Genomic DNA, 14907 nt, shown 5'->3' on the forward strand with positions numbered 1-14907 from the left:
GCCCACTGTTCAATTACAGTTTTGCCTGCCAACCTTTGATTCCAATTTACCCGGGCCAGATCTTTTCTCATTCTGCTGAAATTGGCCCTCCTCCAATTGGGTATTTTTACTTTAGAGTGGTCTGTGTCCTTTTTCAATGAAAGAACTTGCATGTATGTAGTGCCTTTCATGTCACCCAAAGTGCTTCACAATCAATTAATTACTTTTTGAATTATAGTCACTGTTTTGTGGCACCCAATTTGCATACTGGAAGATGCCACAAACAGCAATGAGATGAATGATCGGTTAATTGTTTTTTAGTGGTAGAGGGATTAATGTTGGCCAGGACACTGGGGAACATTTCCCAGAAAAAAAAAATTGCCTTACCCAGTTATCAAACCAGGCCAGTTGGTGTATTCAGTGCCTGGGTCAGTTACAGCATAGTATTTGTTTCACTTTTAAATGAATATTTTTTTTTTAGACCTGTTTCAGTACAGATCCTTTGCAAGTCTTCCTAGTTGGTTAAATTGATGCAACTCAGGAGCATATTTTGGTAATGCTTAAAATGTCTGCATACTTGAAATTACTTGCGTACAGTGCTATCCAAAAATATCATGCAGACCACCACTATGCTTTATCAAAACTTCCATGACTGATTGCTGAAAGATTTCACTGGTTTCTGCCACCTTTCTTTCCTCCTTTTCTCCTTTCCTTGCTATCCCAGAGTCTGCATCCCGCTGGGCTGATCATGATACAGTTCTTCTTCATCAGGAAGAGCGCATCCAGTACTCCATCTGGGTCTCCTTCTTTGAGATTTACAACGAGCTTGCCTATGACTTGCTGGACACTGCTCCTGCTGCAAACCGCAAACGACAAACCTCAAAACTGTGTGAGGATAAGAATGGAAATACCTATGTAAAAGGTACTTGCCCTAATCTGCAAATGGCTTTTTACTTTTTTGCTTAAATTTTTGAAAGAATGTTTTGATCCTGGTATGTTTGTGTTTCACATTCTGAAAATGGAGATTGCGCTGCTGTTATTTTTAAATAAAAGCTGAGGATGTAGTGAGGTGAGGGATTATGTGGATGCTATGTGCTGACCAGTTCACATGTCCTAGGGCTGAACACCTGATTCTCTATACTTGTGGTACTAGCTTTGGGTTTGACCAACTTACTGAAACAGGACAGTGTTTCCTAGAATTTCATTGCACTGTCTTTGTAACTGTGTTCTGCACCTGACTGTCTAGTCTGTTCTGGTTGTGTGTGCTACAGTGTTTGTCTTCCAATGTAAAGTTGGTCATTGTTTTTGGGATACTTTTATTTCAGGAGTTTCCAAAAATTAGGCTGAGATATAAACCCTAGATGAACCCTTGCAATATATTCAGATTATGACCTACAGTTGTATTTGATATGTATTTTTTTAATGCTAGTATATGATTTAATTTGTGCTGGTAATTTAAGTTTGGGATTTCCCCTGCAAACACAAAAGGCCGAGGTTGAAAGTGATTCAAGAACCCGGACCCAAGTTTTTGACAAATTAAAACCAGCATCATGACCCCTTTGTGTGTTGTCATTGATTACATAATTCTGGCTGTTAGTGAATCAAAGCTTCTGTAAAGGGGTGCTTTGACCAATTCAACAGTGGGATTTATTTGTTTCATTTCAGATCTGACCTGGATCAATGTGAATGATGCAGAAGAAGCCTGGAAAATTCTCAAAATTGGCCGTAAAAACCAAAGCATGGCCAGCACACATGTGAACCAGAACTCCAGCAGGAGGTAACTGTTTATTCAGAATTTTGCCTGGTGCTCCATTAAAGGCATCATCGGGGTTCAGCTGGTATCGGTCATGGTGGTAGGGTCCAGGGGCTGCTGGGGGAAGAACATACCCCAGATCATTAGGTACAATGTTCCCATTATGAAAACATTCACACGTCTGACTGTTCGAAAGTATTGGATTTTTTTCCCCCAAAATCCTGCCTCTTTCAGATTTATTGTGCACAGAGCTAGATATTTGTACTGGCAACTTACAACTCCAGAGATTTAGGGCCCGATATTAGGAGGGAGGCAGGTTGGCAGCGGGGGGGTCGACTGGGCGCGTGGGTAACGCGGCCAGTGAATCCGGGGTGCTCCGCCACGCGATCGCAAGTAAATTGAAGCCACTTACCTTAGCTTCCGGGTTTCGCGCTGGAAAGCTGTGCAGCGGGCAGACGGCGCCCCCGCATCATAGGCTGTCAGCTGGAGGAGCCCTATTTAAAGGGGCAGTCCTCCACTGACTGATGCTGCAGAAAGGAGCCAAAATTACAGCATGGAGCAGCCCAGGGGGAAGGCTGCTCCCAGGTTTAATGATGCCTCACTCCAGGTCCTACTGGATGGGGTGAGGAGGAGGACAGAGATCTTCTCCCCGACGGACGGGAGGAAGTGGCCTGCCTCTGCCACCACGAAGGCCTGGCTCGAGGTGGCAGAGGAGGTCACCAGCACCACCAACATATCACGCACCTGCATACTGTGCAGGAGGCGCTCCAATGACCTAAATAGGTCAGCCCAAGAGAGTACACTTACTCATTACCCTACACTCCGTATGCCACGTCACTGCCCCCCACCCCACATCTCCTTCTGTACTGCCAACACTACTCTATCACATCACTCCTCACACCCACTGAACCCTCATCCTCATCTTACCTGCACTTACTCACCTCGCCAGTACTCATCCCATCACTACCACTCAACCCAATCCTCATACAATCTCATGGCTCTATCTCATACTCACCCTGTGATGCATATCTTTCACGGTCAGCCTTACCCAACCTGCCACTACCTGTGCTGCAGCCACAGGGCATGCATCCCATGTGTAGTAGGAAGCGTAAGGCAAACGTGTCGTGAGCATGAAGGGGATGCACAAGGGTGTTTGAGGGTTTGTCATGGTTTTTACTTATTTAATTTCTGACCAACTCACATTACATATTATATTGTCACCACTACTGCCACGTCTTGGCCATTCTTGACTGGCTTGTGCAATAATGCCCTTTCCTGAGGATCACCATGAAGACCCACACCTGATGCCACCCATTGTGTCACTGCAGAGTGGGTGCAGGTGTATTTGCAGGGCTCTTTTGTGCAGACGACTGAGAGACGCTGGTGATGTCCCTGGTGGCACCCTGGAAAGATCCAAAGGAGAAGTTGTTGAGGGCAGTGGTGACTTTGACAGCGACACGTAAGAAGCTGGTGCTCGGGCCAGCCGAGAGCAGCTCGGCACAAAGGAGGCTGCAGATGTCCACGACTACATGTCGAGTGACTGAGCCTCCGTGTGCACTGCTCTTCAGAGAGGTCCAGGAAGCTGAACCTCGGTCTGTAGACCCCGTGGCGAGGGTAGTGCCTTCTGTGACGCATCTCTCTCAGCGGTTGCCCTCCCTCCTGCTGTGCAGGTGGATGTGTCACAGCACTGTGTTGTAGAGCTCCACGTGTCGGAGGTGGACAGTGTGGCCGGCGAGGCTGGTGATGTTGTTTGTCCTCCGAGGAGGTCATGACTGCAGCTACCGCGGCCCCCATCCGGAAGATGTACGTTTGAGGGGGTCCGCAAGGTAGGTAAGTGTGTCTGCACACCGGGGTTGAGGTTGCAAGTTGTTGAATTTAATGTTAGGAGGATGGTGGAGGCCAAACTTTGTCCAAAGTGACAGAGTGGCCTCCTGCAATGAGTGAGGGTCTTCCGCCCCCCCCCCCCCCCCCCCCCAACACACCTGTCAAATGGACCTTTGCAGCTGCCACAGGCTGGTGGCTGCAACACGTCCATTTCAACTTTGAGTGTTTCCCCCAGTACGGGAAACATGCTCAGTTTGGATGAAAATCCCACCCCTCCTTAAAATATCCTCCAAATCAGGTCTCCTAACTACCTGAAGTATCAAATTAATTGCTTTAAGTGGGATCCCGGCGGCTTTAATTGCCGGTGGGAGTCCCGCATGCGGGAGCTGCGCGCGCATCTAAGCGCGTCATTGGGGAACCCAGAAGTGGGCGGGATGGAGCCAGGCTCCGGACCTACCCCGCGAATCCCCAATTTTCGGAGCCCCCCGCCACAAACGCACCCGCTCGACGTCCGAAAATCGAGCCCTTAATCTCAATTGTAAAAATGTTAAGCGTTTTCCACAGTCCGGATCTTCAACTGATTTTTAATCTGCGCCCTAATCTTTTCTTTTTAAGACTAATTGTGTTTTAAATGAAGTAAAAGTTTGAAAGTGGAGAGTGTAAGTAACCATATCTTGTAAGATCAAGCAATATTGCTACTTAAAAATGCAGTTGGGCTGTAATGCTCATTTTTTGTCTTCTGATGCACTATGCCTTTATTGGGCGAGGGAATGAAATATTTGGTATTTTGCCTTTTCTGCTCACGTCTTTTTTCCTCTTGTTTATAGTCACAGTATCTTCTCCATTCGAATCCTACATGTGTCTGAAGATTGGCAGTCTATTCTTAAAACAAGCGAGTAAGTATTGATCAAAGTAAATATATTGCTTTTATTCTGACTATCCTTTGAAATGTTTGATGTACAATAAATATTTTGTGTCCCCACCCTCCAACATTGCTTCATATAAGACCACAAGACCAAGTATGGTCTTATATGAAGCAATGTTGGGGGGGGTGGGGGATAATTGGGCCATGGTACACAGTGTAATTCAGTCCCCCTTTTTTAAGTTGTACATTCTGTCCTTTAACCAGTCCTCTATCCACGCTAATGTATTACCCTCAACCCCATGAGCCCTTATCTTTTGTAACAACCTTTTGTGTGGCACCTTATCGAATGTCTTTTGAAAATCCAAATGTACTACATCCACTGGTTCCCCTTTATTTGCCCTGCTAGTTACGTCCTCAAAAAGTTACATCCTGTTGTTTTGTAGGGAAATGCAGCAGCCAATTCGTGCACAGCAAGGTCCCACAAACAGCAATAAGATAAATAAGACCATAAGAGATAGGAGCAGGAGTGGGCCATTCGGCCCCTCAAGCTCCGCCATTCAATGAGATCATGGCTGATCTGATTTTTACCTCAACTCCACTTTCCTGCCTTTTCCCCATATCCTTTGACTCCCTTGCTGATCAAAAATTTGTCTAACTCAGCCTTGAATGTATTCAATGACACAGCCTCCACAGCTTTTTGGAGTAAAGAATTCCAAAGATTCACCACCCTCGGAGAAGAAATTCCTCCTCATTTCCGTCTTAAATGGGCGACCCCTTATTCTGAGATTATAGCCCCTAGTTTTAGATTCTCCCATGAGGGGTAACATCCTCTCAGCATCTACCCTATCGCGTCCCCTCAGCATCTTGTATGTTTCAATAAAATTTCCTCTCATTCTTCTAAACTCCAATGAGCATAGACCAATCTATCCTCATAAGGCAACCCTTCCGTACCCGGAATCAGCCGAGTGAACCGTCTCTGAACTGCCTCCAATGCAAGAACATCCTTCCTTAAGTAAGGGCACCAGAACTGTACGCAGTACTCCAGGCGTGGTTTCACCAGCACTCTGTACAGCTGTAGCATGACTTCCCTGCTTTTATACTCCATCCCCCAAGAAATAAAGGCCAATATTCCGTTTGCCTTCCGGATTACCTGCTGCACCTGTATGTTGACTTTTTGTGTTTCATGTACGAGGACACACAGATCCCTCTGTACTGCAGCATTTTGTAGTGTTTCTCCATTCAAATAATATTTTGCTTTTTTTATTTTTCCTCCCAAAGTGGATGACTTCACATTTTCCCTCATTATATTCCATCTGCCAAATTTTTGCCCATTCACTTAACCTGTCAATATCCCTTTGCAGACACTTTGTGTTCTCATCGCAACTTGCTTTTCCACCTATCTTTGTATCATCAGCAAATTTGGCCACAAGGCACTCTGATCCTTCATCCAAGTCATTGATATATATTGTAAATAGTTGAGGCCCCAGCACTGAGCCCTGCGGCACCCCACTAGTTACAGATTGCCATTTTGAAAATGACTGTTTTCTGTTAGTTAGCCAATCCTCTATCCATGCCAGTATATTACCCTCAACACCATGAGCTCTTATCTTGTGCAGTAATCTTTTATGTGGCACCTTATCGAATGCCTTTTGGAAATCCAAATATACTGCATCCATTGGTTCCCCTTTATCCACCCTGCCTGTTACTTCCTCAAAGAACTCTAATAAATTTGTCAGACATGATTTCTCCTTCATACAATCAAGGAGAGTCAATATGGTTTTATTATGAGTCTCCAAATGTCCTGCTACTACTTCCTTAATAATGGATTCTAGCATTTTCCCAATGACAGATGTTAGGCTAACTGGTCTATAGTTACCTGCTTTCTGTCTCACTCTCTTCTTGAATAAGGGTGTTATGTTTGTGGTTTTCCAATCCGCTGGGACCTTTCCAGAATCTAGTGAATTCTGGAAGATTATAACCAATGCATCCACTATCTTTGTAGCCACTTCCTTTAAGACCCTCGGATGCAAGCCATCGGGTCCAGGGGACTTGTCCGTCTTTAGACCCATTAGTTTACCAAGTACTTTTTCTCTAGTGATAGTTATTGTTTTTAGTTCCTCCCTCCCCTTTGCCCCTTGATTATCTACTATTATTGGTATATTATTAGTGTCTTCTACTGTGAAGACAGATAGAAAATATCTCTTCAATTCCTCTGCCATTTCCCCAGTCTCATCCTCTAAGGGACCAATGTTTACTTGAGCTACCCTCTTCCTTTTTAAATACTTGTAGAAGCTTTTGATGTCAGTTTTTCTATTTCTTGCTAGTTTACTCTCATAATTTATTTTCTCCCTCTTTATTATTCTTTCAGTCATCCTTTGCTGGTTTTTAAACTTTACCCAATCTTCAGGCTTAACAGTAACCTTTGCCATGTTGTATGCTTTTTCTTTTAACCTGATACCATCATTTACTTCCTTAGTTAGCCATGGTTGGTTCACCCTTTTTGTGGAGTCTTTCCTCCTAACGAATATTTTTGTTGCGAGTCATAAAATATCTTTTTAAATGTTTGCCACTGATTTTTTTTTTTATTCGTTCAAGGGATGTGGGCGTCGCTGGCGAGGCCAGCATTTATTGCCCATCCCCAATTGCCCTTGAGAAGGTGGTGGTGAGCTGCCGCCTTGAACCGCTGCAGTCTGTGTGGTGAAGGTTCTCCCACAGTGCTGTTAGGAAGGAAGTTCCAGGATTTTGACCCAGCGACTATGAAGGAACGGAGATATATTTCCAAGTCGGGATGGTGTGTGACTTGGAGGGGAACGTGCAGGTGTTGTTCCCATGTGCCTACTGCTCTTGTCCTTCTAGGTAGTAGAGGTCGCGGGTTTGGGAGGTGCTGTCGAAGAAGCCTCGGCGAGTTGCTGCAGCGCATCCTGTGGATGGTACACACTGCAGCCACTGTGCGCCGGTGATGGGAGTGAATGTTTAGGGTGGTGGATGGGGTGCCAATCAAGTGGGCTCCTTTGTCATGGATGGCGTCGAGCTTCTTGAGTGTTGTTGGAGCTGCACTCATCCAGGCAAGTGGAGAGTATTCCATCACACTCCTGACTTGTGCCTTGTTGATGGTGGAAAGGCTTTGGGGAGTCAGGAGGTGAGTCACTCGCCACAGAATACCTAGCCTCTGACCTGCTCTTGTAGCCACAGTATTTATATGCCTGGTCCAGTTAAGTTTCTGATGTTGATGGTGGGGGATTCGGCGATGGTAATGCCGTTGAATGTCAAGGGGAGGTGGTTAGACTCTCTCTCGTTGGAGATGGTCATTGCCTGGCATGAATGTTACTTGCCACTTATCAGCCCAAGCCTGGATCATGTCCAGGTCTTGCTGCATGCGGGCACGGACTGCTTCATTATTTGAGGAGTCGCGAATGGAACTGAACACTGTGCAATCATCAGCGAACGTCCCCATTTCTGACCTTATGATGGAGGGAAGGTCATTGATGAAGCAGCTGAAGATGGTTGGGCCAAGGACACCACCCTGAGGAACTCCTGCAGCAATGTCCTGGGGCTGAGATGATTGGCCTCCAACAACCGCTACCATCTTTCTTTGTGCTAGATATGACTCCAGCCACTGGAGAGTTTTCCCCCGATTCTCATTGACTTCAATTTTACTAGGGCTCCTTGGTGCCACACTTGGTCAAATGTCAAGGGCAGTCACTCTCACCTCATCTCTGGAATTCAGCCCTTTTGTCCATGTTTGAACCAAGGCTGTAATGAGGTCTGTAGCCGAGTGGTCCTGGAGGAACCCAAACTGAGCATCGGTGATCAGGTTATTGGTGAGTAAGTGCCACTTGATAGCACTGTCGATGATACCTTCCATCACTTTGCTGATAATTGAGAGTAGACTGATGGAGTGGTAATTGGCCGGATTGGATTTGTCCTGCTTTTTGTGGACAGGGCATACCTGGGCAATTTTCCACATTGTCAGGTCGATGCCAGTGTTGTAGGTGTACTGGGACAGTTTGGTTAGAGGCGTAGCTAGTTCTGGAGCACAAGCCTGCAGCACTACAGCCGGGATGTTGTCGGGGCCCATAACCTTTGCTGTATCCAGTGCACTCGGCCTTTTCTTCATATCACGTGGGGTGAATCAAATTGGCTGAAGACTTGCTTCTGTGATGGTGGGGATATTGGGAGGAGGCCGAGATGGATCATCCACTCGGCACTTCTGGCTGAAGATGGTTGCAAATGCTTCAGCCTTGTCTTTTGCACTCACGTGCTGGACTCTGCCGTCATTGAGAATGGGGATGTTTGCAGAGCTTCCTCCTCCCATTAGTTGTTTAATTGTCCACCACCATTCACGACTGGATGTGGCAAGACCGCAGAGCTTTGATCTGATCTGTTGGTTGTGGAATCGCTTAGCTGTCTATAGCATGTTGCTTCCGCTGTTTAGCATGCATGTAGTCCTGAGTTGTAGCTTCACCAGGTTGGCATCTCATTTTTAGGTACGCCTGGTGCTGCTCCTGGCATGCTCTTCTACACTCCTCATTGAACCAGGGTTGATCCCCTGTCTTGTTGGTAATGGTAGAGTGAGGAATATGCCGGGCCATGAGGTTACAGATTGTGCTAGAATACAATTCTGCTGCTGCTGCTGCTGGCCCACAGCACCTCATGGATGCCCAGTTTTGAGCTGCTAGATCTGTTCTGAATCTATCCCATTTAGCACGGTGGTAGTGCGCACAACACATTGGATGGTATCCTCAGTGCGAAGACGGGACTTAGTCTCCACGAGGACTGTGCAGTGGTCACTCCTACCAGCACTGTCATGGACAGATGCATTTGCGACAGGTAGATTGGTGACGACGAGGTCAAGTAAGTTTTTCCCTCGTGTTGGTTCGCTCACCACCTGCCGCAGGCCCAGTCTGGCAGCTGTGTCCTTCAGGACTTGGCCAGCTCAGTCAGTAGTGGTGCTACCGAGCCACTCTTGGTGATGGACATTGAAGTCTCCCACCCAGAGTACATTCTGTGCCCTTGCTACCCTCAGTGCTTCATCCACCATCATACCATCTAATCTGTTTACCTAGTCCACTTTAGCCAATTCCGCCCTCATTCCTTTACAATTGCCCTTATTTGAGTTTAATACAGTAGTTTCACATCCAAGATCCCCTCTCTCAAATTGGATGTGAAATTCTATCATGTTATGATCACTGCTTCCCAAGGGATCGTTTACTTTGAGATCATTAATCCTGTTTCATTACCAATAACCAGATCCAAAATGGCCAGTTCCCTGGTTGGTTCCCCGACGTATTGGTCTAAGAAATAGTCCCTAATACACTCTATGAACTCCTCCTTGGGGCTATTTTTGCCGATTTGATTTGTCCAATCTATGTGAAAGTTAAAATCGCCCATGATTATTGCATTACCTTTTTTACAAGCCCCCCTTATTTCCTGATTAACATTTTGCCCTACAGTGTAGCTACTGTTAGGGGCCTATATACTACTCCCACCAGCGATTTCTTTCCCTTGCTATTTCTTATCTCCACCCAAATTGATTCGACATCTTGATCTTCTGAGCCAAGATCATTTCTCACTATTATACCAATTTCATTCTTTATTAACAGAGCTACCCCACCACCTTTACCTTTTTTCCTATCCTTCAGAAATGTTAAACAACCCTGAATATTTAGCTCCCAACCTTGGTCACCTTGCAACCATGTCTCTGTAATGTTTTTGATAGTGCTGGTTGAGGAATAAATCTTGGCCAGGACACCAGGAGAACTCCCTGCTCTTCTTTGAATAGTACCATGGAATCTTTAACATTCAATGGAGAGGGAAGGCAGGACCTTGGTTTAACGTTTCATCCGATAGATGGCACCTCCTGATAATGCAGTGCTCCCTTTCTCAGTATAGCACTGAAGTGTAAGCCTAGATTATGTGTTCAAGTCCTGGAATGGTGCTTGAACCCACGATTCCACTGTGGATGTGATATAACTGAAAGCTTGGCTCAAAAGTACTCATGGCTGCTGCAGGTACCCATGGACATTATAGGCCCTCCAAGAATGAAGTCTGAAAAACTTCATGTAGTTCTTGGCAAAAAGACAGTATGGGGGTAATTTTAACCTAATCTACCCAGTGGGAGCTGACAGGAATGGGTTGGCCACCATTTTACACCCTGTCCGATTTTACTCTCCATTGAAGTCAATGGAAGGTAAAAACGAGCAGCCAACTCGAGCAGGGCTGATTCTTGCCTGGTGAGTTAGATTAAAATGACCATCTATGTATCTCTTGGTTTTTAGTGAATGCAAATTTTACATTGTAAAAATGAACTTGCATGTCACATGGTGTATCGTGTTGTTTACCTATCTCAAAAAAATGTTTTATAGGTGCTGGTTGACCCTCCTGATTGTTTCAATTGTGAAATGTTGTACTGCTGGTCTCACCTTCAGAATTCCTTCACTTAAACAAGATGGCAAACTTTTTGGTTTGGACAATTTTTTAATGGCGGCAACATTGGGCGAGTAACTTGGAGAAGTTGCACCGCTAAACAGCATAGATGAATTGTACTGGAGTTTCAGTTGCCAGATACTCAGTGACTCCAGCTGTTGCTGGTACAGTGCCTCCACTCTGCCAGTATTGTCCCTTCCTCTGTTTTGGGAAAGGACTCTAAACAAAAGTACCATTTGAGGGGGAAAGAAAATTGATACTGTTAACTTTAACTGCTGTTGATGGGAAAACTCTTCCGTTTTAAGCTAATTATTTTGCTGTATTCAAGAATTTACTGTAATACTGGCAAAGCCAACCGTTGATTTCTTTTGTTTGCCCCAGACTAACTTTGTGTGACCTGGCGGGCTCTGAACGCTGCAAAGAACAGAAGTGTGGCGACAGGATGAAGGAGGCAACTAACATTAACACCTCCCTGCACACACTAGGCAGGTGCATCAATGCCCTGCGCCAGAACCAACAGATCAAGTACGTACAACATTATCTTATTGTTTTACCACTCCACTTAATTTCATTGAAAATCTGCAAGTGCTGAAAACATTTTGTTGCACGGCCACTGGAGCAGCATTGGTACAGAGCTGCCTGTGGATTGTCTGTTCAGAAGGAAGAGACAAATGAGAATAAAGGCCTCAAAACTGAATGAGTCCTTGACCTTGCTTGTACATATGCAGTGAAAGCACTTCTAATTTTTATTTTTAAATGTACAACTGCTACAGAGCAGGATATAGAGATTGAATGAGAAAATGATTTTTATTCTTATTTCAGAAAGTTGACATCCCTGTCTTGCTAAGTGATGCACTGCTTGGCTGTGAAATGCGTGACTCTGACTTGGTTTGGTGATTTGAACATTAGGCAGCCTTGCAACTAGCTCACAAGTGCCACCTTCTGGTTTGCAGTAGGTCGCTCAACCTTGTGACTCCAATTTGTTCTGAGCGACCAAATTCCTGAAGTTTCTGTCCTGTAATTCCAGGTCAAAGCCAAATGTGGTGCCCTTCCGAGACAGTAAATTGACTCGTGTGTTCCAAGGGTTTTTCTCTAACCATGGGAAGTCCTGTATGATCGTGAATGTTAATCAGTGTGCGTCCACGTATGATGAAACATTGCAGGTCATGAAATTCTCTGCTATTGCCAGCCAGGTAAGCAATCCATAGCTCTCATAATGACTTTATAAAAACTAGTGAATGGTGCAAACTACTATGGGAATCCCATCAGTGTGATGGTTAGGACCTGTGCATTTTTGATTTGGATTTGCTCTTCCTCTTGCAATTGAGATGTAACGGTCTTCCCTGGCTCTTATACCGCAGTGTTCTCAGTGTTCTTTTTATACAAGATGTGTTCTAACCTGATTTCCTTTTTAGAAGATTATTAAGGTTACTAAGACTTATTTGCACTTGGTGACCTGCTTTTGCAGGCACATGCCACAATGATGACCGCATCAATTTCACTAGGGACATTCGCCCATTAACAACACTATTTGATGGTATACACTACTTTTATTTTAATCGTCCCACCCCAAACTGACTGCAGACTGAGGTGAGCAGCTAGTCTTGTTGACTTTTCTGGGTCTGGAGCTGCATCCTCCTACATGGCAACAGATGCTGAAGCTCTGATGTGCTGAGTCGTGCTGTGGGATGCTGTTGCGTTGTATTGGGTTTTAACACTACAATAAATAAAAATCCCCGGATATCAAAGATACATCATTTGATAGCCACAGTATTCTCTCAATTGAGAGAGAAAAATATTTTACAACATTTCTGTTTGTAGTCCGCTAATTTAATGCCTTTTGCACGCAACCATTATTTTTATGTAAAAATAATCTCCTTTATTATGGTGTCTAGCAGAGTCAACACGGCTTTGTGAAAGGGAAATCGTCTTTGACTAATAGAGTTCTTTGAGTAAGTGACAAGCAATGTGGATAAAGGGGATCCTGTGGATGTGGTGTACTTGGATTTCCAGAAGGCTTTTGACAAGGTGCCACATCAAAGTCTACTACACAAAATAAGAGCTTGTGGTGTAGGGGGTAACATTTTAGCATGGATAAAGGAAATAGAGTAGGCATAAATGCGTCACTTTCAGGTTGGCAAGACGTAACGAGTGGAGTGCCACAGGGATCAGTGCTTGGGCCTCAACTATTTACAATCTATATCAATGACTTGGATGAAGGGACCAAATGTATGGTTGCTAAATTTGCTGATGACACAAAGGTAGGTAGGAAAGTAAGTTGTGAAGAGGACATAAGGAGCATGCAAAAGTATATAGATTGGTTAAGTGAGTGGACAAAAATTTGGCAGATGGAGTATAATGTGGGAAAATGTGAACTTGTCCACTTTGGCAGGAGGAATAGAAAAGCAGTATATTATTTAAATGGAGAGAGATTGTAGAACTCTGAGGTACAGAGGGATCTGGATGTCCTAGTACATGAATCTCAAAAAGTTAGTATGCAGGTACAGCGAGTGATTAGGAAGGCAAATGGAATGTTGTCATTTATTGCAAGGGGAATGGAATATAAAAGTTTTGCTAGAGATGTTTTGCTAGAGTTGTACAGGGCATTGGTGAGACCACATCTAGAATACTGTGTGCTGTTTTGGTCTCTTTATTTAAGAAAGGTCATAATTGCTTTGGAGGCGGTTCAGAGAAGGTTCACTCAACTGATTCCTGGGATGAGGGGATATCTTATGAGGAAAGGTTGGACAAGTTGGGCCTGTACACACTGGAGTTTAGAAGAATGAAAGGTGATCTTATTGAAACATACAAGATTCTGAGGGGATGTTTCCCCTTGTGGGAGAGACTAGAACTGGGGGCCACAGTTTAAAAATAAGGGATCTCCCATTTAAGACTGAGATGAGGAGAATTTTTTTCTGAGGGTCATAAGTCTGTGGAACTCCCTTCCCCAGAGGCAGGGTCATTGAATATTTTTAAGGTTGAGTTAAATCGATTCCTGATTAACAAGGGAGTCAAAGGTTATAGTAGGTAGACTGGAAAGTAGGGTTGACGTCACAATCAGATCAGCCATGATCTTATCAAATGATAGAGCAGGCTTGAGGGGCCAAATGGCCTACTCCTGTCTTAATTCGTATGTACGTATGTTGTTGAGGATACTGGCAGTGCAAGTCCTGTTGAATTAATGTAGAAATTCAATTGATTAAATGTACTCAGCAGAATGTTGCTCCTTTTTTTGAGGCAGTTCTGAGGCAAGATAAAAGGTTATAAGAAAAGTGCTTATAATATGGGGTTACTGTTGCTTAATACGGGGCTCTTGTAGTATAGTGGATGGTGCACTTGCTTTGCAAATGAGGGTTTGAGTGGGGAGAACCCTTAGGCAAGTTTCCTTTACTCCCAATGCCTCTGTTCACCTAGCAGTAAGTAGAAACCCAATTGTTAGCAGATTGGCTAGGATAATGGTTCTGCCACATCAGATAGCAAGTGATCTGGTCTTTTTGGATTCTTTGACATTGCTTGCTATCTGAGTGTGGTTCAGCCGCTTCTACACTATAAAAAGAAATTTACATACCCAGATGTTTGCATGTCACATGTGTACGGTCATCTTCGACAACGAAGCGCAAACCATTACCATTATAATATTGCTCAATATACTCAATGGTAAAGCCTCTGATTTATTCCTTGTTTGGTACCAAGAGACCAAGATTAATAGGTGATGTAGTGCTGTTACCCTGTTCGTGATTGAATTGGCTGTTACTGTGTACCACACAAATCCAGTTCAATGGAATATATCTGATTGCTGTACCTTTTCATTGTAGCTGATCCAGGCACCTTCATCAAAGCTGTTTCCTTCTATTCGGTCACTACTCCGAGAGCATAATGGCTGGAACAACTGCAATGCTCAAGAACCAGTTGAGGAACAGGAGGAATTGGATGATGATTATGATGAGGAGGAGGGTGACACTGAAGATGAGACGGATATCAGTACACTGGACAAGGAGGTGGGTTCATATTTCACATTGGCACATAAAGCAGAGAATTTCTATCACATCCTTGGACTTGG

At 44.5% G+C, this 14907-nt stretch overlaps 1 protein-coding gene across 2 annotated transcripts in view; it reads left to right on the plus strand.

Moving 5' to 3' along the window:
• Nucleotides 1-14907, plus strand: part of kif20a (kinesin family member 20A) — a 54746-nt gene that overhangs the window by 24568 nt on the left and 15271 nt on the right. For both annotated transcript variants that reach the window (XM_067996487.1, XM_067996488.1), the window contains exons 7-12: nucleotides 704-901; nucleotides 1645-1756; nucleotides 4384-4452; nucleotides 11229-11372; nucleotides 11875-12040; nucleotides 14663-14845. In XM_067996487.1, coding sequence (XP_067852588.1) covers nucleotides 704-901; nucleotides 1645-1756; nucleotides 4384-4452; nucleotides 11229-11372; nucleotides 11875-12040; nucleotides 14663-14845 — 872 coding nt within the window. The remainder of the gene's footprint in view (nucleotides 1-703; nucleotides 902-1644; nucleotides 1757-4383; nucleotides 4453-11228; nucleotides 11373-11874; nucleotides 12041-14662; nucleotides 14846-14907) is intronic.

The sequence above is a fragment of the Heptranchias perlo genome, chromosome 14, assembly GCF_035084215.1.
Source record: "Heptranchias perlo isolate sHepPer1 chromosome 14, sHepPer1.hap1, whole genome shotgun sequence".
Lineage (NCBI taxonomy): Eukaryota > Metazoa > Chordata > Chondrichthyes > Hexanchiformes > Hexanchidae > Heptranchias > Heptranchias perlo.